Consider the following 23,804-nt stretch of genomic DNA (forward strand, 5'->3'; position numbering starts at 1 on the left):
CACAATGCTGTCCTCACAGAAGTGGATATAGGAGGTGACAGTGTCCGTAAACTCGTCCAAGCTGTTAGAAGCAGCCTTCATTGTGTCCCAGTCTGTGGTCTCCAAACACGTGCGAAGCTCCTCCACAGCCTCGTCGCTCCACAGTTTTTTAGTCCTCACGACAGGTTTGGAGAGCTTCAGCCTCTGTCTGTACGCGGGGATTAGGTGGATCATGACGTGGTCAGAAAGTCCGAGTGAAGCGCGGGGCACCGCGCGATAGGCCCCGCTGATCGTGCTGTAGCAGTGGTCTAATGTCCTCTCCTCTCTGGTCGGGCATTTAATATACTGCTTATATTTCGGAAGCTCATGGCTCAGATTGGCTTTGTTAAAGTCCCCAAGAGCAATGATGAGAGAGTCCGGGTATGTCCGCTCCATGTGGAGAATCTGCTCCGCGAGTGCGCACTGAGCTGCTTGCGCATCCGCGTCTGGCGGGATGTAAACAGCGGCCAGGATGAATGAAGCAAACTCCCGCGGAGAATAAAACGGTTTGCAGTGAATAAAAAGATATTCCAGAGAGGAAGAGCAGTGCTGAGCAATCACTGTCACATCTGTGCACCAGTCACTATTGATGTAGAAGCAGACCCCTCCACCTTTGGTCTTACCAGAGAGAGAGGCCTGCCGGTCCGCGCGCAGCAGATGGAAGCCCTCCAGCTTGAGCGCGCAGTCTGGGATGTTCTCACTGAGCCACGACTCCGTAAAACATAAGACACAGGAGGAGGCAAAGTCTCTGTTCATGCTTCTCATCAGGGCCAGTTCGTCAATCTTATTCCCGAGTGAGCGTACATTAGAAAGGAAGATCCCGGGAAGAGCAGTTCTCAGTCCGCGTCTCCTCAACCGCACGAGTGCGCCGGCTCGCTTCCCTCTCTTTCGGCGTCTCGCTTTCCTGGTCAGAGTCTGCAGTAAATCTGCCGCAGATGCGACAAATATTGGAAATAAATCCACAGGCGTTGTAGTCCTGTAGTTAAGGAGCTCTTCTCTGGTGTAAGAGTATCCAGAGGAGTGCCCAGACACAGAAGAAATGCACAAAAACAAAACAAAAGTAACGCACTGAAGCACCAGGGCATCCATACGCGGCGCCATCTTGGTTCTTGGTTCAGGATGGGAAGGAACAGTCAAAACACCATCTGTTAGCAGGGTGAAATTTGTTATGTTCAGCTCCAGCCTTGAGACCACAGCTGGCGCCGGTATGTTAGCCGCATGAAATGATGGTGGTTTTCTTTGGTGTGAACAACTGACTCAGAAGGTGGAGCAGGTGGAGCTTACAAGGAGTAAGTGCTGCTATAGAAGAAGAGTTGTGTTTTAATGAAGCTATTTAGTTAACCAATAATTGTATTGCATGCTGGCGTTAAAAAAATGTTTCATTTGACTGATTTAATTAATTTGTTTGTTTGTTTTCTTCCAGACTGAGTGGCTGTAACCTCTCAGAGAGAAGCTGTGGTGCTCTGTCCTCAGTTCTCAACTCCCAATCCTCTAGTTTGAAAGAGCTGGACCTGAGTAACAATGACCTGCGGGATTCAGGAGTGAAGCTTCTGTCTGCTGCACTGCAGAGTCCACATTGTACACTGGAAACTCTCAGGTCAGGATCCAAACATCCCCACTGCTGATCATTAAATGATATTATTGTATGAACAACCAAGCTTTATAGAATTGGCAGGTGAACTTTTCTTATCTTTGGATTGCTTAGGAGATTCTTAATTACTGTCTGTCACTGTGGTTTCATTTGTAAAGCCACTTCTGCTGCTTTCATTCATTTGGAAGTCCTGTAGCTGAGTTTGGGAGAGACTAACAGCCTCGGCAGCAGAGGGGAGAAAGGCTGTAACACCACCACTTTACTCTGTTCTACCTGTCACATCATTTTATCAGGAAACAAATATGCTCATGTTTTTACTATGTTTGTCTTGAAGATGTAAGAAGATGACATGGTGCTTTTTATTATTGTGTTGGTTTGTTTCCTGTCTCTTGGATGGAGCCCAGCTTTGCGTGGCCCCTGGGCCTGTGGTCAGAGTGTGTGCTGGATAATCCGTCCCAGGATGAGGCCAAACTGACATGGGATGAAATGTCTGTCACATATTTGAGCCCAATTTAAAAACATCCTCCATAAATATTGAATAATAACAATAATAATAAAGGGTCAGAAGATGACTTGTTGGAATGAAAATGAGCTTGTAGTTTTTCTGCTTTAATAATGTGACTGGAAAAAGGTGTTGGACTTCAAATATGTCCATTTCTTTCACACTTCACCTTTTTTTTTTTTCTTTTTTCTAAATGACATCAGAAACAGCAGTATGCGACATTACGTGATGGCAGAGCTTCAGTTCATCCTTTGTCTTTTTTTTTTTTTTTTTTTTTAATAAATAGGACAGGGGGAATGAATGAGAGAAAGAGGGGGAGAGAAAGAAAGAAAACCAAAGGGGAGAAGAGACGGTGAGAAGGGGGGGAAGAGAGAGAAAAAAAAAAAGGAACTCCTGGGTCACCTGTATGGAGAAAAAAAAAAACAAACAAACAAAAAAAACAAACAGAGGAGACGGCAAACAACAAAGAGCAACATAATAATAGAGAAAACAAAGCACCATCACAATAAACTAGCTAGTCATAGATATCAATATTTACTAAATAATAAACGATATTGTGCAGCACGCAAGATAGACAGCGCACAGTGTGCTTTGAGGCAGCAGCCAAGAAAGCTTTAGTCCGCGTCTGTGAATACCCGTGTGTACCCCTGTGTGCATACCTGTGTGGATCAGCATGCTTGCATTCCAAAGGTTTCTCCATGTAATGATCTGCTAGGGAGTGTGGGGGGGGCCACAGCCCCGTCCTCCAGGGTGTGAAGCGGGTATGGAGGAGATCAAAACTCCAGACATCCAGAGGCCCCCAGAACACAAGAGACCATGGAAGACCAACAGAGGGGCAGCCGCGCCACTGTTCCAGTAAGAGCTGAGGAGAGTCCCAGATGAGGGCTCGCCCAGCAGCCGCGGAGCAGAAGTCAGGGGGAGTTGCAGTGACGCGCCCGTGAGCTCCGCCGGCCCCCAGCTGCGCCTGAGTGACCGAGCCCCAGGCCGATAGGCCGGGGGCACCCCACCTCCAAAGGGGCCCGAGCGAGCCCCAGGCCCCGACAAGCGGCCGCCAAGGAGTGAGCCGGTGTGTACCCGGACGCCCACCCCCAGACTTCACCTTTAAAAGTGAAGCCTTGTTGTTCCTGGAAGGAAAAACACGACTTTTTCAAGTCTTTGTGCTGTTTTTATGAGAAATGTACGACTTTAATGTGAAACATCAGAGTTTTTTCTCTTGTTGTGTTTGTTTGAAGCTGCTTCCTGTTGGCTTCAGCTGTTTGGAGTTTCCATTTTCTAAACTTCTACATTCTGAATCTTCTTCAGCTCTGAACAGATGATGAAACACTGAATGATTTCAAGCACTTTGTCTAATAAACTTACATCTTTCATTCTTTATACAGATTGTGGGGCTGTGGTTTGTCAGAGATCAGCTGTAATAATCTGGCAGCAGCACTGAAGTCCAACCCCTCCCATCTGAGAGAGCTGGACCTGAGTCACAATAACAAGCTGCAGGATCCAGGAGTGAAGCATCTGTGTGGTTTCCTGGAGAGTCCAGGATGTGGACTTGAAACTCTGAGGTCAGTCAGCATGTTTTAGTTGTGCTGAGATGAATATGATGTGAAAGTTGTGCTGACACTAAACTGCAGACATCAGGCTGATATTATACTGATCCACACTGAGGATCTTCATGGTAAAGTCTGTTTTCTTCTTCTCTGGTTTAGTCCATTGACTGCAGCAGAACAATGTTCACATTTCAAACAGTGAGACTCAACGTTTGGCCCGCGGCCCACACGCGGCCTGCCCACCTTTCCTGATTCAGAGAGAGGGGACCCTGATTAACTGTGTAGCTTCTTCCTCACAGTTCTAAGTATCAGACACAACAATGAATAATCCACAGCTGACTGTCTTTAGCAGGTCAAAGGTCACGGCACACAGCAGACAGTGGGAAATATTCTAACTCTGATCATTTATCAGTTGTGACACTGTGAGACTTGATCAGAGGTGTGATCATCACAGGAGAGGCCTTTGTGTCAAAGTCACTGAGGATCAAACAGAAACACATGAAGCAGATTTTCCTCTTCTGGCTTTTTATAGCAGATAACCTTCAAAATATTCTGCAGTCGATCAAAAACTGAAGCAAACCATGAATCAACATGTGAACATGACCTGATGCTGCTGAAGTGAAGCAAAGTTACAGAGGTTTGATTACAGACACAGCTGAGAGTTTGTAATCTGTCATCATTTTAAAAGGTTTAAATTTCTTCAGTATTGAACAGCAGAATTGAGGCTTTGTTTTCGGAGGCCGACAGCAGTGAACACAACAGCAGACTGGTGCGTAATAAGCAGTGAGTAATGCAGGAAACAGATTTTTGAAGGTAAACTGTTCTTGAAGTACACTGTGAGAGAGAGAGAGCTGTGCAGGAAGTAAACGTCAAAGTCAGAGAGAATTCATGACGATGTTCATCAAACGTAAAGCAGAGTTTGGATCTTCTTTTGCTGCTGGTTCACTCAGTTTTGGTTGGAGACAGATGAAACCTGCAGCTTCAGGATCTGTGAGCTGTCCACTTTCAGCCCCGACGGCGTGTCCGTGTACGTGCCGTCGAGTGAACGATCCACGCTCTGTGTTTCCATCTTTGTGTGTTTAGCTGCTCTCATTTACTGTTTTATCTGTTTGCTGCTTGTTGAAATACTTTTGGGAGCTTTAACCTGAGATTCTGGCAAAATAAATTTATATTAAAAATCGATTCAGGATTGAATGAGTCAACATCGCTTTATTCAAATTAAAACCATTTAAATAGGAAAATCCATTTTTTTACAGCCGCCTCTAATGCTGGGTAATGTCAGCTGGTCCATGTGCAGCTGGCTGTGAGGCTCAGGGAGCGTCTACAAAGTGCAACACTGAAAGAACATCATCCATAAATATTGAGTAATAACTGGACTCTCATACAGCGAGACTCAAATGCCTTTAAACATCAGCTTATCCTGCTGATCCAAGTCCAACACTGAGTTTGTAAAAACATGTTTGTCAATCATTTTGTTTGGTTTCTGAGGAAAATGATTCAATAACTTGCTGCTAATACACAACACTTCATCATATTTCCTCAAAACCCTCTTTTGTCTGACCATTTGATCCCATTTGAATTTGCAATAAAGGATCCACAGAGTTTGGTGACAATAATGACAGTAGATGTTTGTGTGAAAGTGCTGGAAGCAAATGAGTGTGTGATGTTCTTTCAGTGTTGCACTTTGTAGACGCTCCCTGAGCACTGGTCTCACAGCCAGCTGCACATAGAGACCAGTGTTGTTAGTCCAGGTCATAAGATGACTTGTTGGAATGAAAATGAGCTTGTAGTTTGTCTGCTTTAATAATGTGACTGGAAAAAGGTGTTGGACTTCAAATATGTCCATTTCTTTCACACTTCACCTTTAAAAGTGAAACCTTGTTGTTCCTGGAAGGAAAAACACGACTTTTTCAAGTCTTTTTCCTGTTTTTATGATAAATGTACGACTTTAATGTGAAACATTCAGTTTTTTCTCTTGTTGTGTTTGTTTGAAGCTGCTTCCTTTTTTTTTTTAAACATTTATTTATTGTTTTTAACTGGTTTTACATGGTGCACCGTGAGCAAAAAGCTTGAAGCTGCTTCCTGTTGGCTTCAGCTGTTTGGAGTTTTCATTTTCTAAACTTCTACATTCTGAACCTTCTTCAGCTCTGAACAGATGATGAAACACTGAATGATTTCAAGCTCACACTTTGTCTAGTAAACTTACATCTTTCATTCTTTATACAGATTGTGGGGCTGTGGTTTGTCAGAGATCAGCTGTAATTATCTGGCAGCAGCACTGAAGTCCAACCCCTCCCATCTGAGCGAGCTGGACCTGAGTCACAACAAAACCCTGCAGGATTCAGGAGTGAAGCATCTGTGTGGTTTCCTGGAGAGTCCAGGATGTGGACTTGAAACTCTGGGGTCAGTCAGCATGTTTTAGTTGTGCTGAGATGAATATGATGTGAAAGTTGTGCTGACACTGTGGATCAGTAGGCCCACAAACCTCTATACAGGAAGTCTGGTTCTACTCTTTGTAGAACTTCTGATCCCTGATCCTCTGAGTCTGACTCAGTAAATAATGAATAATCTTCACTTCACATTTCAGTCAGTTCAGATTTCATTAGCACGTTCACTTTAGCATAATCCATTTTAATCCAAACACCTTTCTCTTTAAACTCTGTTTGTCAGTCACAGTATATCCAGTACAATCCTCTTTTTCACTGCGTCACACACATTCAGAGATCAGTGTCCTGTGTGTGCTCTCATTCACTCACACTCACTCTCATATGGCTGAAGTCTGTTTGTACACAGGCTGTCAGCTGGCCTGAGTTAGGCCTGTCTCTAAAATCATTATTTTATTACTTTTATTCTGATTCATCAAAGCCAAACTCAAACATATTTATTTTTACTGATTATGTTCTCATCAATAATTAACAGTCAGTACATTCAGATATGAATCATAATTCAGTGTTTAACATATTATCACAGATGGACTGCACAGGAGATCTCCTTTATGAAGAAACTGTGAAAGTTTGTCCAACAGTGGGAAACATTTCAGAGAACATCTCAGAGAATATCTGTGAAGCAGAAACTAAACATAATAATAGAAGAAAAGCCAAATAATGATCCAAATCCTGCTCTGAGACTATCAGTGTAAAGGCTTCCAAAGACTGCTCACCTCTCAGACTTACTTACTGTCATGGTCCTGGGTCGGTGACCCAGCGCTTTTAGTTTGTTATCATTTTCTAGATGATGATTGTTTAAGTTCTGTGTTATTTTCGATCTGCCTCTGAGTCTGCGTCTGAATCTGTCTGTTTAGTTCAATGTCTTGTCTGGTTCCATGTATCTGAGTTTCCTGTTTTATTGTGAAGGTCCGTGTCGTATGTGAGTGTGATCAGTTTACGTTTCCCCTGTCCCGTCAGCCCAGATTCCTCCCAGCTGTGTTGCCCTCCTGTCTCTCATCCCCTGATTACTGGTGTGTGTATTTAAGCCCTGTGTGTTCTCCTGCCTGTTGCCGGTTTGTCTGTGTAACTCCGCGTCAGTCTGTGTTCCTCGGTGTCCTGCTCGTCTCTCTGCCTCTCTTCCCTTTTTTGTTTCATCTCAGGTTTGTCATTTAGCTTTCCCAGTTCAGGTCTTTAGTTTTGTCTTCCCTCTTGCCTGTTTTGCCTTCTCACCACTGTGTAAATAAACTCACCGGCATCTCATCCACTGCCTGCATCTTGGGTCCTTCTTCTAACTCCACACGGCTCGCCTCGGCAGCCGTGACACTTAAAGATGCTGGTGCTGTCCACAGATCAGCTGACCTGCTGGGTCTCCATGATCAGCTTTGTTTCTTGGAGATAAAGGCTGAAGCCTTTAGAGCTTCAGTTCTCCAGAGCAGCAGGATGTCTGAGGTCCGCAGAAACACAAAAACACAGCAGCTAAAAATAGTTGTTCAAAGAAAATGAGGTGGGAGCTGCTGATTCCTGAGCTTTGATACTGGATTAGCTTCAGTAGTTATTCCAATCACTGCTGTAGGAGCTACATTTAGTCACAGCTGACTGTCTTCTTTGAACAATCACAATGACTACTGTTGTAAAAACAAGCACACAAAGACCCAATGAGAGTGAAGAACAGGATAAAGAGCTCCTGTGATGGTGGTAAAGAAATGAGCAGCAGACGGCCGTCTACATGTTGTAGTGGTTTACAGTCACCAGGGGGCGCCGTCACGGCCACGCAGTCAGTGGGCTGCTCTGCTTGTGCTGTTGTTGGTGAAGCTGAAGTGAAAGCGAATGTTAAAACAATGAAAAGTGTCCACTGCAGCCTCCATCTGAGCTTGTCATGTTCTTCTTCTTTGATCCTTTGTGTTTGTGCTGAACGCTGCTGTCGCTCTCTTCCCTGTTCTGGAAGAGGGAAGAGAGCAGGGATACTCAAAGCTTTCCAGTTTTCAGACCAAGTGCGCACTCATACTAATCAGCGTCGTCCACACTGAGCTTTGTTGTGAGCACGTGGACTCGTCTGCAGAACATTTCCAGTACAATAACCAGCTGTGCATGCGCCCCAAGCAGCAGCTTCAAGCTCACCTCAAAGAAGTTTAACAGGAAGGACGACTCGTCCATCATGCGTCCAGCTGTGACCGTGTCCACAGCAGAGTGTCACCGCGGCTTAATGCTAACATGCACACATGAAGCTAATACCACCACGAGCAGCTGCTCAGTGGATTTGGAGGAGAAATGTCTGCAGCTTCTCACAGGCAGTACGCAGAATGTGGATCTCCACAAAGACTGTGGAGAGCTCGTCCCAGACTCAAAATCAACACTTGTCTGCTCAAAACTTCTCACACGTTCCCGTCACAAGTGTCTTCTAAGTGAAGTTACCAGGTTCAGGTCCAGCTCTGTTTATCTGGAGCTGCAGTAAATGATCCATCCTCACAAAGCAACACAGACACCAGATATGCAAACACAGCATCATACAACACAACCAAGAGATCCAAAGAATTATCTCTGTATTTCTGTGGCTGATGCTGCTGGAACGAAGCTGTTTGAAACCTTGTTGTTCTGCACTTTGGGACCTGAAGAGGAACCTGAACCTCTATGCAGAGGGTTCAACTCTGAGGATTCCTGTTCAGTTTTTTTTTATTTCACACGGCAAAACTTGTACATTTATCATAAAGTTGTCAACTTCAATGTGAAAAATTCATTTTTTTCTCTTGTTTGTTTGAAGCTGCTTCCTGTTGGCTTCAGCTGTTTGGAGTTTCCATTTTCTAAACTTCTACATTCTGAACCACCTTCAGCTCTGAACAGATGATGAAACACTGAATGATTTCAAGCTCACACTTTGTCTAATAAACTTACATCTTTCATTTTTTATTCAGATTGAAGGACTGTGGTTTGTCAGAGATCAGCTGTGATTATCTGGCAGCAGCACTGAAGTCCAACCCCTCCCATCTGAGAGAGCTGGACCTGAGTCACAACAACAACCTGCAGGATCCAGGAGTGAAGCATCTGTGTGGTTTCCTGGAGAGTCCAGGATGTGGACTTGAAACTCTGGGGTCAGTCAGCATGTTTTAGTTGTGCTGAGATGAATATGATGTGAAAGTTGTGCTGACACTGTGGATCAGTAGGCCCACACACCTCTATACAGGAAGTCTGGTTCTACTCTTTGTAGAACTTCTGATCCCTGATCCTCTGAGTCTGACTCAGTAGATAATGCAGAGTTCTGAGCTGATGTGGGTGAGAGGACTCAGGCAGCCTGACAGAGTTGATGTCCAGGTCTTCCCTGCTTGTCCTGATACAAATAAACATGAGTATCAGATCTCATCAGTCACACCTGTTAGTGCAGCTCTACTCTAGATTGTACTGCTTGTTAAACTAGGATGATTTTAGAAGCCTGGACCGCAGACTCCAAGGGAAGATATGACTTGGAAAGACTAAACCAACCTATTAGAGGTGTTTGCACTAACATACAGTGGGGCAAAAAAGTATTTAGTCAGCCACCGATTGTGCAAGTTCCCCCACTTAAAATGATGACAGAGGTCAGTAATTTGCACCAGAGGTACACTTCAACTGTGAGAGACAGAATGTGAAAAAAAAATCCATGAATCCACATGGTAGGATTTGTAAAGAATTTATTCGTAAATCAGGGTGGAAAATAAGTATTTGGTCAATAACAAAAATACAACTCAATACTTTGTAACATAACCTTTGTTGGCAATAACAGAGGTCAAATGTTTACTATAGGTCTTTACCAGGTTTGCACACACAGTAGCTGGTATTTTGGCCCATTCCTCCATTCTCGAGAGCAGTGATGTTTTGGGGCTGTCGCCGAGCAACACGGACTTTCAACTCCCGCCACAGATTTTCTATGGGGTTGAGGTCTGGAGACTGGCTAGGCCACTTCAGGGCTTTCAAATGCTTCTTACGGAGCCACTCCTTTGTTGCCCGGGCGGTGTGTTTTGGATCATTGTCATGTTGGAAGACCCAGCCTCGTTTCATCTTCAAAGTTCTCACTGATGGAAGGAGGTTTTGGCTCAAAATCTCACGATACATGGCCCCATTCATTCTGTCCTTAACACGGATCAGTCGTCCTGTCCCCTTGGCAGAAAAACAGCCCCATAGCATGATGTTTCCACCCCCATGCTTCACAGTAGGTATGGTGTTCTTGGGATGCAACTCAGTATTCTTCTTCCTCCAAACACGACGAGTTGAGTTTATACCAAAAAGTTCTACTTTGGTTTCATCTGACCACATGACATTCTCCCAATCCTCTGCTGTATCATCCATGTGCTCTCTGGCAAACTTCAGACAGGCCTGGACATGCACTGGCTTCAGCAGCGGAACACGTCTGGCACTGCGGGATTTGATTCCCTGCCGTTGTAGTGTGTTACTGATGGTGACCTTTGTTACTTTGGTCCCAGCTCTCTGCAGGTCATTCACCAGGTCCCCCCGTGTGGTTCTGGGATCTTTGCTCACCGTTCTCATGATCATTTTGACCCCACGGGATGAGATCTTGCGTGGAGCCCCAGATCGAGGGAGATTATCAGTGGTCTTGTATGTCTTCCATTTTCTGATGATTGCTCCCACAGTTGATTTTTTCACACCAAGCTGCTTGCCTATTGTAGATTCACTCTTCCCAGTCTGGTGCAGGTCTACAATACTTTTCCTGGTGTCCTTCGAAAGCTCTTTGGTCTTGGCCATGGCGGAGTTTGGAGTCTGACTGTTTGAGGCTGTGGACAGGTGTCTTTTATACAGATGATGAGTTCAAACAGGTGCCATTCATACAGGTAACGAGTGGGGGACAGAAAAGCTTCTTACAGAAGACGTTACAGGTCTGTGAGAGCCAGAGATTTTCCTTGTTTGAGGTGACCAAATACTTATTTTCCACCCTGATTTACGAATAAATTCTTTACAAATCCTACCATGTGAATTCATGGATTTTTTTTTCACATTCTGTCTCTCACAGTTGAAGTGTACCTCTGGTGCAAATTACTGACCTCTGTCATCATTTTAAGTGGGGGAACTTGCACAATCGGTGGCTGACTAAATACTTTTTTGCCCCACTGTAGATAAATACTCAGATTTACACGTTTAGTGTCTCACAAAGGGTTGAAAAGTGAATGTGCACAGAGAGGTTGGTGGTGAGACGGGCACTTCCAGCACTGTAGATGTGTTCCAGCTCAGTGTTCGTGGAAATAATCCGGAGAGCAGGATTCCTTGATGAATGTCACATCTTCTTAAAGTTATAATCCACAGGGAAAACTGTTAAACTGTCGATCTGATATCTACTCAACCAATCAGGTGTTTACATCCCCTTCACTGATCTTCAGCCTCACCTTATCATCACCCCCCCTCTCTCTCTTTTACATCTGAATTATCTTCACTTCACATTTCAGTCAGTTCAGATTTCATTAGCACGTTCACTTTAGCATAATCCATTTTAATCCAAACACCTTTCTCTTTAAACTCTGTTTGTCAGTCACAGTATATCCAGTACAATCCTCTTTTTCACTGCGTCACACACATTCAGAGATCAGAGTGTCCTGTGTGTGCTCTCATTCACTCACACACACTCTTATATGGCTGAAGTCTGTTTGTACACAGGCTAATCTGGGACTCTCCACTATTTGACCCTTGAAATAAAGAAGCTTCTTGGATGAGAGGTGAAAGGTGAAACGTCTTCAAGAAACTTTAAGAAGTCCAGATGCCTTTTTTTCTAAGCTCTTTAGATAACTGCGAACCTTCACAGAAACCTCATCAGTGGGACTCTCAGAGCTACCGGCCCTTTGCTACAATCACAAAGATCTTCATTGAAATCAATGATATCAAAGCTGGAATTATATGAGTCCAAGTCTTCTGCTGATTCAGCATCACATTCATCTTTGGTCCTTGTTCTGCATCCCCACCATGGACTTCATTCCTTTCCAAGCCAGCCTTGAGTGTCCTTTATTCAGCTCATCCTCTGTTTTACTTTTACACCTGATTTTAGCTGCTTTATCTCTCTTTCAACAAGTTTCTGTGCCTCGATCTTTTTCTTCTCTCCCTCATAACAAGACAGCTTCTTCTGACTGAGAACATGTTGGAGTGATTTACTAATCAAGGGCTGATTTTTGGGGAAAATAGTTCCTGTTTTCAAAGTAATCTCCATTTTTCCCAGAAAGAAATGTAAGTAGAAATCGATGATCTAAGTGAGAACATGAGCCTTTAAAAAGGCTCTTCTGAGGCTGCTGCCAGTGGTCAAAGCCTCCAACAAAGCTCTGTAAGTACATATGTGATCATAGCTTTAGCTTTTAAATGTTTATTCTAGTTAACACAGATCAGGTAGAACAACTCAAATAAAATATCAAAAATATTAAGTGGTCATCGGTACTCAGTTTGTTCAATACTGAATACAATGGAGCACAAATTGTCCACGTTTCTGAAATATTTCTGGGTGTAACTGTCACCAAAGTGCAATTTAGACCTGGCCTGTGGTTGTTATCTAAGTGATAATCATCAATTCTACTAAAACAAATACAAAATAAAGAAGTTTGACACATTCTGTTGATATCAAAAGCACACTGAACAATTCAGTGTTGTTTTACTGCTGTTCTCTCTTCACTTCTTCTCCTCTGATTCTCTCCACATGTTGCTCTGCATCAGTGCTCAGTTTCCTGACAAAACAAGATGAAATATTGCTAAATATAATAGTATCTCATTACGCTTCAACATAAGTGTTTTATTTTTGTAATTGTTTATCTGTTATTTTTCAGACTGAGTCACTGTGACCTGTCAGAGAGAAGCTGTGAAGCTCTGGCCTCAGGTCTCAGCTCTCAGACCTCTAATCTGAGACAGCTGGACCTGAGTAACATCAACCTGAAGGATTCAGGCGTGAAGCTTCTGTCTGAAGGACTGAAGAGTCCACACTGTACACTGGAAACTCTCAGGTGAGATCAAGCATTTTTCTTTCATCAACTGACAGAATTAGCAGATTAATAATAAGGCAGTCCTCTAATAAGAGGAGAAGTGGAGGTGCTTTGAAGGGCAACATACTCTTATGTTAACAAGACAGGAAGTAGTTCCTGGGAACTGCTTCCTTTGTTATTGTCTAAGTACACTCAACAAAAATATAAATGCAACACCTTTGTTACTGCTCCCATTCCCCATGGGATGGACGTAGAGACCTAAAATTGAGAGCATACTCACCGGACATGTCACCCATTGAGCATGTTCGGGATGTGCTTGACCGGCGTATACGACAGCGTGTACCAGTTCCCACGAATATCCAACAACCTCGCACAGCCATTGAAGTGGAGTGGACCAACATTCCACAGGCCACAATTGACAATCTGATAGACTCCATGCGACGATGTGTTGCACTGCATGAGGCAAATGGTGGTCACACCAGATACTGACCGGTTCTGGGTCCCCAGACCCCCAATAGCGCAAAAAACTGCACATTCCAGGGTGGCCTTTTGTTGTGGGCAGTCTGAGGTACACCTGTGCACTACTCATGATGTCAGATCAGCATCCTGATGTGGCACACCTGTGAGGTGGGATGGATTATCTCAATATAGCAGATGTGCCCACTACCACACATTTGGACTGATTTGTGACCACTGTTTGGGAGGGATGGTTATATTGTGTATCTGGAATGAATTTTAGGTCTCTACGTCCATCCCATGGGGAATTGGTGCAGTAACAAAGGTGTTGCGTTTATATTTTTGTTCAGTGTAGAAACATGATGGTGAAACAGTGATGAGTTTGCAGAGGTGGATCCACAGCACACAACACAACAATGCTGTTGGGTGCTGAAAGCAGACTTCTCACAGATTCTGAGACTGCAGGTTTCATCACTGTCCAACCAAAATTCACTGAACCAGCAGTAAATGAACGTCCAAAACTACGCTTCATGTTTAAAAAACAGATGATCAGGGGGATTTGTGTTTACATCTTTTTTGTGTAATCTGTTCACCTGCTGTTTCAGCTGTTTGGTGGTTGTTGAGATGGTTTTGTGAACTTTTAGCTGAGATTCTGACGTTTCTGTAGATACCACACATGTCTAATTACTTTGTACAGCATGAATGGCCATAACGAGGTTTTTAACAGTAAGAAAAGTTGTAAAACTTCAGAAAATATAGTTAAAAGTCCAAAACCTTCTACGTCTGGTGGCTTGTGGTAAGGAGCAGATCAAACGAGTAAAGAATTACGTTATAATTATAAATGGCTTCAACAGCACATTCAGGTCTGTGAGACTCATTCAGACACTGAGCCGTGGCTCTGTGCTACATGCACATATTTCTGCATCTCTGCCATTCAGACACACTTTATATATAGTTTATTTTATGTAGTATTCAATACTGAACTGTACATTTAGTCTTTTTAAAGGCAGCAAGTTTTATTCAGTGTTTTCATAAAAGCCTTATTTCTATCCATTTACTGCTATTAGGAAGAACACGTGAGGTTTAAGACCTGGACCAGTTTGAAACCTTTTGTCCTCCACAGTGGAAAATGGGTGGAAATAAAAATGGGTCTCACTTTAGCCAGCTCCTAATTTTATCAGTTCTGCTCTCAGCGTCTCCTGTATATCTCCTGTATAAATGTTGCACTCAGCTTTGTGGTCTCCAATATCACTGAAATGCAGCCAGATGCTGCTCATTTTGCCTTTTCACTCTTTCCTGACACGCTTGCATTTCAGTACAGCTCCCATTTCTCTGTGTACTGGTCTCTACCACTACCCTTGCTGTCTATGGGACATTTCCGTCTTCTTTCACATAATGGTATGATCCCAGTCTGTCTCTTAAAGTGTTTGGCCACATGGTTTGCTCATCAGAATAACATCTCAGCCGTGCTCACATTGATTATCAGCAAGCCTGAAAATTCATCAATATTTGACATATGAAATTATGTCAAGGGCTGGATTTGGCCCACGGGCCATATGTTTGACACCCCTGGTTTACACAGTTTGGTATTCAATGTACAAGTGAGCTAGCTCTCAGCTAACTAGCAGACAAGCTAACTGCTGGGACTGCGTCTTTCTAACAAGAGCGTCAGACACTCAGACTGGTTTCCTTTGTGGATGATGATGTGTTCTCACACTGATCCTTCATGCTGATGCTGCCATCCACCCACTGCTCCTGGATTCCTCATCATCATCTCCATCAGCCCTCACAATACTCCACCTTCTTCAGCTTCATGTTCAGCAGCCTGGATGGACAGTAATTCTTTCCATGGGTTATGGTGGGACATTGAGAGCTGAAGTCAAACAGCAGTGAGAATGAAAGACTGATTCATTTCTATTTAGTCTTGTGCTGTGCAGCTTTGTTCAGAGCATTAAGGCCCAGCAAAGATCACTGAGGTCATAGAGTCCTGATGAAACCTGTGTGCTTATAGAAACTGAGACCAGATGAACCAGAATAGAAGGACATTAAAATGAAGTGTCAGCTACACAAAGGCAAAGCTATTCAGTTGTTGCTGTGAGTTATTTAAATGGAGGATGGAGTCAGACTTTAAGCTGCTGGACTCAGTCACTATATCCTGTTGTCCTCATAGAACCTGGACACACAGACTCACCTGTGACACAGTGACACACAGTGTGGGCTACACACACATTAGAAAGTGGATCAGTCACACTTGTGCAATCATTTGTTGTGCTGGGAAACCATGAACACTTTGAATCACATTAATGGCTTTGTTACAGCAACATTCAATCATGAGATCAAAAGTAGTGTATTGTGTACTTATTTTAATAGTACTGCAGTATGAGAAGTGCAACATTCAGTGTGCAGAAACAGATCAGGTGCTTTCTAACAGCAGTGTTCCCTTTAACACAGCAGCAGTTCAAATATTTCTGTCAGTCTGAGCTGAAACATGAATCTAATCAAATATCAAATCAAAGTTCTTTGCCTCTGCCAGGACGTTAACATTTGATCTAGTTTTTTACAAAGTTCCCTCAGCGTCCAGAGCCACCAACATACCTTTGATCAACAGCAAGTGAACATTTATAAATGTGTGTTTGCAGAACAGGAAGCAGCAGAACTATTGTTCTGTTATCAGGCAGCAGCACAAACGCTCATCAGCTCATTTACTGTGCAGGACTTTGAGTGTGTGAAGTGTGTGTTTGTGCTGGATTTCCTTTGGAGAATCTCAGTCAGAAACCAGACAAAGAAAAACTCTTTCAACAGTCCAGGTTGAGTTGACAACACAAACTGCATTTATCTTCCTCTGACTTGACATGTTCTTCCTCCTCTGCACCGAGCCAGCTGCTAAGACTCACAAGCTCATTGACATTTTCTGATGATAAAGAAACTCTCTTCTTCTGCACAATATGAGCAGCAACAGAGAAGAAGCTTTCACAGGTACAGATGTTGCAGCTGTGGCCAAGTACATGTGCTGCATGTTGGAGCAGCACTCTAATGGACAGGCCTCTGTACTGATGGTGGGCTCTGCTCTGTATCCACCACACTGTTCTCAGCTGAGTCTTCCTCCTGTTCACACTCTGATGAAGCACCAACAGGGCCAACTTCTTCTCTGGTGGCTCGGATGTTGTTGCTTCCACAGGTTTCCCTCCAACAACCCTCTGTTCCTGCAGTGAGTTCAGTAAGATCTGGGTAAACACTTGAGCTCCTTGAATCTGGCTCCAGCAGCAGTTTTCACATATACAATGTTGGCATTTTGCTTGCGTGTCTCAAGGTCTGTTCTGAATGTAGACTTGAATTTGACCACGTAGGCGGGGTCATCATCTGAGCTCTGCATCACCTGAGAGAGATGACAAAACACAGAATCACAGAGCATGAAACCAACGTTTCTCCTCCCAGAAGTTCAGTCACAGACCTGCAACAGAAACAAGAAGATTCAAATGACGCAGAGCTTTCATTTACTTATATCCACAAACATGTCCTCTACATATTCATGCTGTATTTACACACACATACAGAGGCTGTTTGTCTCTCACACACCGACAGGACACTGAGAAATACATCATGTTAAATATACCTGCAGGCTTCCAGCTGTGCACTTTGTCCCTGTCAGCTGTGATTGCCATGGCAACCTTGGTGTTGTGCGCGATGCAGGGACGTGTTCAAAGGCAGACGTCTGGCAGCAGCATCATATTTGATGCACTATCTGTACTGAGTGTGCTGACTGTATTTCAAATGTCCCACTGCTGTGCAACATGAATCACATGTTCTGCACGTTTCTGTAACTCCCAGGTAACCATGGTTACACAGCCACGCCCAGTAGTCTCCAGAGAGACCAACAGCTGGTTCATGTTGTAACACCGTGGCTTTCGTAGTCTCTCCTTTTTCTACAGCGCATGTGTTCTTCTTGTGATGCTGCGTCTTGAGGCTCATACATGCCGTCATTTGTTGATCCTAAGAACGTTCCTCAGACCGACTTCTTCAACAACAGATAACTTTAGTTGTATCAACACTGCCTCCTGGAACAGTTTAAAATGAACATGTCAAAGATCTGTACCTGTCTCCATGTTTCTGTCCCCGCCCCTTTCTTTCTGTCCTGGGTCATGTGAGCGCTGCAGTAGTATTAGGCCCACCCTCAATGCTCCCATTGGCTGAGACGCATAATGACGCCCATTTCAAGCCAGCACTGATCAACATCCCTCCTGTGACCCATGGCTGTTATATTCAGAGCCAGTGAGCACTTTCACAATAATCATGATTTTAAAAACTGTGATTAAAATAATTGCTGACGTTAATCAGTTAATGAGTTAACGAGATAATAACAGGTTAAGTTGCCCTAATAATTAGACTTTGGTGACAAACTGATGTGATCTCCATGTTTCCTTTGTTGGACTGTGGGCGAGTGTCAGAACTGAATGTACTGAGTAACATGTAGAGTTTAAACATGTGTCAGTTCCAGTTTTAGAGCTCTAAAGTGCAGCTATCATGTTAGGAATATGTTAGGAATAGACAGGAACACTGAGCACACTGAGGTCAAATCTTTATTTTACCACTCGCTGCATTCTTGATGTTCATGAATTCAGCAGCTTCATGATTGTCTGCAGCATTAATCTCATATTTCCATTAAAAGTGTTGAATTTGACTGTTTGATGTTCTTTATGATCTCTGGCACCAGTTCATCTGTAGGCTGAGCTCAGTCCATCCATTTAGTGAAATGATGTTTAAAGGTCTCCTTGTCCTGTGAGCGTGCACAGATCCTGAAGCAGAAAGCCTGGGTTACAGAGAAATGATCATCACTGTGATGATGCTCATCATCTCTGACTGGGATTTGAGGTTTTGTCAAAGCAGCAAAGAAAGCCTGGCTATGTTGGACTGGGTGTGGAAGCAGCTCCCAGTTTGAGTTCAGGAGACAGACACCCTCTCTACTTTGAAGATCAGCTTCAAACTTTCCTTTTTGATAAAGCTTATAGTTCGAGCTGGATCAGGTGACCCTGAACCATCCCTTAGTTATGCTGCTATAGGCTCAGGCTGTTGGTGGACTTCCCATGATGCTCTGCTTTCTTCTCCCCTCTTTTCACTCCTGATGCTTTTATATGTCACTACTGCATGTCCTTAACTTTTGTCTCTCTGTTTTGTTCTTGTCTCTCTGAGCTCATCTCTTCTCTTTCCCCTCACCCTGCAACCAGTCATGGTAGATGCTCCTCCTGGAGCCTGTTTTCACTGGGAGGATCTTTGTGTCAAAGGGAGTTCTTCTTCCCACCATCACCAAGTGCTGCTCACAGTGGAGGCTCTTACTTTACACTGTTAAACAGCTTCAGATGACTGTTGTTGTCTGTTGGGTATTGTCACTTATAAATAAAGTTACAATGGATGGATAGATGTTATTGTGACAAAGATAAAACAACTGTTGACAGATAGATTGTTGTTTTGTGTGTCTGCAGTCTGTCAGGCTGTCTGATCACAGAGGAAGGCTGTACTTCTCTGGCCTCAGCTCTGAGCTCCAACCCCTCCCATCTGAGAGAGCTGGACCTGAGCTACAATCATCCAGGTTTCTCAGGAATGAAGCTGCTCTCGGCTGGACTGAAGGATCCAGGCTGGAGGCTGGACACTCTCAGGTATGGAGAGAAAATCTGATAGAGGAGGAAGAGCTGGAAACATTTCCTGTGTCTTTCCTTCACTTCCTGTTTGTTTCCTGCAGATGACACATGAACAATCACACATGCAGGAATATTTTCAGGGACAGACACACTAGTCTAGCTGGATAGTTCATGGATATTTATGTAGGGGTCTCCAAGGAGTCTGTTTGCAGGAACATTTAGGTCACAGGTGTACCTGATATAGATACCAGTGTACCTAATAAAGTGTCAGCTAACATTTAGAAATGGAAGCTTAAATAATGACAAACTGTACATTCACAGCTGAATTCACAATAAATTTGTTCTCAAGTGCACATTTTTCTGTTATTGTTCTCAAACAACAGAATGAGAATGAAATATTGATTCTAACAGGGCCCATAAGCAGCATTAGCTTATCAGAGTTTCCATCATGGTCACACAAATCCTTAGCAGAGAAAAGTGGCCTACTTAGCAATAGCTGCTCAAGTTGTATAAAGAAAGGGAAAACAGTATTAGCATTAGCTGCTAATGTCAGCTTACTTAGCATAAACTCTTCACATCTTTATAATGCAAGGGAAAGGAGTCACTCATGGAAGCCTATTTAGCATTAACGTCTCACATCATTATAACACAAGAGAAAAGCGTATTAGCATAAGCTACTAATGCTTATTCACCTCAAATTAGCTTTAGCTGCTAATGGTAGCCTACTTAGCATTAACTCCTCACTAATATAATGCTAATTCACATCAAATTAGCATTAGCTGCTCATATTGTTATAAGGAAAGAGAAAACGGTATTAGCATTAGCTACTAATAATTATTCAGCCCTAATTAGAATAAGCCTCTAAAAGCAGCCTACTTAGCATTAACTCCTCACATCGTTGTTACCCAACGGAAAAGAGTATTAGTATTAGCTACTATCATTTTTAATAAGTAAGAGAAAACAGTGTTAGCATTATTGAATAATGCTAATTCACACTGAATTAGAATTAGCTATTTACAAGAGCGTACTTAGAATTAGCCGCTCAGATTGTTAAAAAGTAAGGGAAAACAGTATTAGTATTAGCACATAATGCTAATTCACGTCAAAGTAGCATTAGTTAATAATGGCAGCCTACTTAGCATTAACTGCTCACTAATATAATGCTAATTCACATCAAATTAGCATTAGCTGCTGTTAAGGTTCAAAAATTGAGGAAGGAGAGTACAAACCACCCATGGTCCAGAAGCTCTTGGTCAAACAATGATTTTAATGAATACACACGTGTGGGAAGAACAGGAATTGGTCTTCGACTTACTCAAAGCATACACAGATTTTTATAGCATCAGGGTTTGAATTACTGACGCCCCTTCATACGTCACAAACACATTTTATACATACGTCAAATCAAAACCACCATGACTTTTAACACAGTTTAAAAAGAACATCGTCTTCCATCTTCATAACAGGTGCATCCTGTCACTGCCGGATGCTCGCTTGTCATCTTGACACCTCAGCAGCAGTTCGGCGACAAACTGCTTTTTGCAACCCCAAGCAAAACATAATTAAACTTTCCCCTCTAAATGATTCTCTCTAACTGAGTGTGTGTGTGTCTGTGTCTGTGTGCTAACCACAATTGCACCCTGTTTCACCTCGCCGACTAGCTCCTGACCTCTAACCAGACAGAGAGACAGAAACCACTCTCGTATATGTAATAACTGAACTGAAACTATGGATATATCATCTACTTAAAATAAATGTTTTAATCAAGAACCTCTAACGAAACCTTAATATAAAAATATAAAAGTATAGCAGAATCTTCTGAATAACCTAGCAATTAAAATAGCCTCGTCTAGCCTGCTCCTCAGAATAACCTAAGAGTCTGCTTTCACTTCTGCAAACTCTCTGCAACTTCCTGTCAGCCTGCAACTTAGTCTTTCTGAAAGACACACACTGTTTAAACCTCTGAATGCACTATCAATGCTGCAGCTTATATTTTTAATGCAATGGTAATGATGACAATTATTTAACAATAGCAGTAAAATAATTTCCCTGCTCCACACTGCTCACATTGTTAAAAGGGAAGGGAAAACAATATTAGCATTAGCTGCTAATAATTATTCACCTAATTAGAGTTAGCCCCTAATGGCAGCCTAGTTAGCATTAACTCCTGACATCGTTATAATGCAGGGGAAAAGGGTTACCATTATCGGATAATGCTAATTTACATCAAATTAACAATAGTTAATAATAGAGATGGCACGATACCACTTTTTTATGTCCGATACCGATACCGATATCATAAATTTGGATATCTGCCGATACCGATATAAATCGATATAGTGTTTTTTAATCAACAAAACTGTTTTTTAAAATATCTTGCTGCATTTTGCAAGTCTGCAAGTTCATACTCAAGTTTAAAACAACAACTACACTAAAGCTATTCTGTTATACCTGTATACAAAAAAATATTTCATAGTTCAGCAATACTGATCAATCTAATAAACTTAGACCTACACCATCCTCCCTATTCTGGTATTTTAAAGAGTACTTAGCGTAAATATTAAGCAACCTAACTAATAGGGTTCCAACTCCCAGCAACAACAAAAATAAATAAATAAAAAATAAGGAACCACCCCTCACGCTCCACCTCATGATGCTTAATCGACGTAATCAACCTTAATTTGATGCAGTGTGAAAAAAAATTCACAGAAATCAATTATTTTTCAAGAAATATTAAATAGATTCAACATCTTTCTTCAACAAAATTGCAGACTGCACAGATGGTACCTTCCCAAAGGAAAAAGTACTATAGCTTACTAGGGTATATATATTAGACTTAATAGTCACTATGTACAGTAATTGACTTCTATTCATTTTACATCAAATTAAAACTTTGTGTGTCAGATAATTATTTAAAAGCTCGACATTTTAAATGAGAATAAGAAAGAAAAGTATGTCTTTGTGCCCCCTTTTCCAGTTAATGCCCTATCGGCCCCCCCTGGCTAAACTTTGCTAGATCCGCCCCTGCACAGTTACCAGCCGTCAGCTACGTAGAAAAAGATCCTGGAGTAGAAAGTAATATTAAATAAATTCTAACAACAGCTTATCAAGCTTAAAAGTGCTGCTGTTGATCAGCCGCTGGTTTCCTCTTTCTGGTGCAAAGTGGGCCAAAAACAAACAAGAGAGACGGACTCGCGACAGAAAAGCCGATCAGCTGATCATTTAAGCAGTTTCATGATTGAAGTAGCAGCCGGAGAGCGAGAGGCAGTCGCTTGTTAAGCTTAACGCAGGAATGCTTTACAAACATTCAGAGATGGACTTACACACTTGCTTTACTTCTCTCGGGATAACTTTGTCGGAGACGAAATGCCGGGTTGCTAGCGAAGCTCCAAATGCTATCCAGACCACCGACAGGTCCCGCATGCCACAGCCGCTCTATCACGTGATGCATACTGCTCCGACTGCTAACGTTCTGAGGTGAGTTACGGCGTGTTGCAAGTTTTGTGAGGTGCTTTCGTGATATTTAATGGATCGGATTACATTTTTATTTTTCTCCGATATCCGATCCAGTAATTTAGGTCAGTATCGGACCGATACCGATACGTAATATCGGATCGGTCCATCTCTAGTTAATAATGGTAGACTTCGTATCATTAGCTGCTGTCATTCTTACAAAGCAAAGGAAAACAATATGCTGCTAATGCTTTTTCATCTAAAATTAGCATTAGCCACTAATGGCAGCCTACTTAGCATTAACTCCTCACTAATATAATGCTAATTCACGTCAAATTAGCATTAGCTGCTAGCATCAGCCTAACTTAGCACTAGCTGTTCACATTGTTAAAAGGGAAGAGAAAATGATATTAGCATTAGCTACTAATAATTATTCACCCCTAATTAGAATTAGCCGCTAATGACAGTATACTTAGCATTAACTCCTCACATTGTTATAATGTAAGGGAAAAGAATTAGCATTATCTAATAATGTTGACCTTGGCTCACTGGAAAAGTTCAGAACTAAAGATTTAGGAGTGTTTCTCGATAGTTCTTTCTCATTTGAGAAACAAATGAATTCTGTTATTAAAACCAGCTGTAAGGTTTATATTGTTGATTGTCATTTATGCTTAGAAATATTTACTCATATATGCTTAGAGTTGTATAATCGATTGCATGATGATAGAGGTTTGATCCTTAGTAGTCTGTAAAGACTCTGTGTGCCTTCCACAGTGCTCTGGCATGCACACACCACTTGGGGCCATGAGAGAGGTCGTACCCTCTCTTACTGATTTATGGTGTAGGACAGGGGTCTCAAACTCAATTTAGCTGGGGGCCGCTGCAGGCAGAGTCTGGGTGAGGCTGGGCCGCATTAGGTTTTCCACAAGAAAGGCATGGTTAAAAAATTCCAATCTTCTCAAATCTCTTTATTTTTATTTTTTAACACAAAATATGAAAAATAAATAAACAAATTAAGAATTAATAAGAAAAAAAATCAATCTGTAATACATAAATAAAACAATAATAAGATATTTTTAGTCAGTGAACTTGTGTGTTTTTTTCAGTCTTCTATATCTGCTGTATTTAGATTGAAATTCTGTATTAACAGTTCTATAACCTTCTTCTGAACATGAATGGAACACTGTAGAAAATGAACTGTTCTTCTGAACATGGCTTCTCTTGCCTACTCCTTGCTGCTAGAGACCTG

General features: G+C 42.4%; 1 protein-coding gene across 1 annotated transcript in view; it reads left to right on the top strand.

Annotated features, from left to right (window-relative positions):
* LOC145422865 (NACHT, LRR and PYD domains-containing protein 3-like) overlaps positions 1–23,804 on the top strand; it is a 67,180-nt gene that overhangs the window by 37,809 nt on the left and 5,567 nt on the right. The window contains exons 3-8 of the mRNA XM_080294751.1: positions 1,442–1,615; positions 3,491–3,667; positions 5,879–6,055; positions 8,988–9,164; positions 12,861–13,034; positions 18,947–19,127. Of these exons, the coding sequence (XP_080150877.1) occupies positions 1,442–1,615; positions 3,491–3,667; positions 5,879–6,055; positions 8,988–9,164; positions 12,861–13,034; positions 18,947–19,127 (1,060 nt within the window). The remainder of the gene's footprint in view (positions 1–1,441; positions 1,616–3,490; positions 3,668–5,878; positions 6,056–8,987; positions 9,165–12,860; positions 13,035–18,946; positions 19,128–23,804) is intronic.

Source organism: Astatotilapia calliptera, chromosome 3, assembly GCF_964374335.1.
Source record: "Astatotilapia calliptera chromosome 3, fAstCal68.1, whole genome shotgun sequence".
In the NCBI taxonomy this organism is placed as follows: domain Eukaryota; kingdom Metazoa; phylum Chordata; class Actinopteri; order Cichliformes; family Cichlidae; genus Astatotilapia; species Astatotilapia calliptera.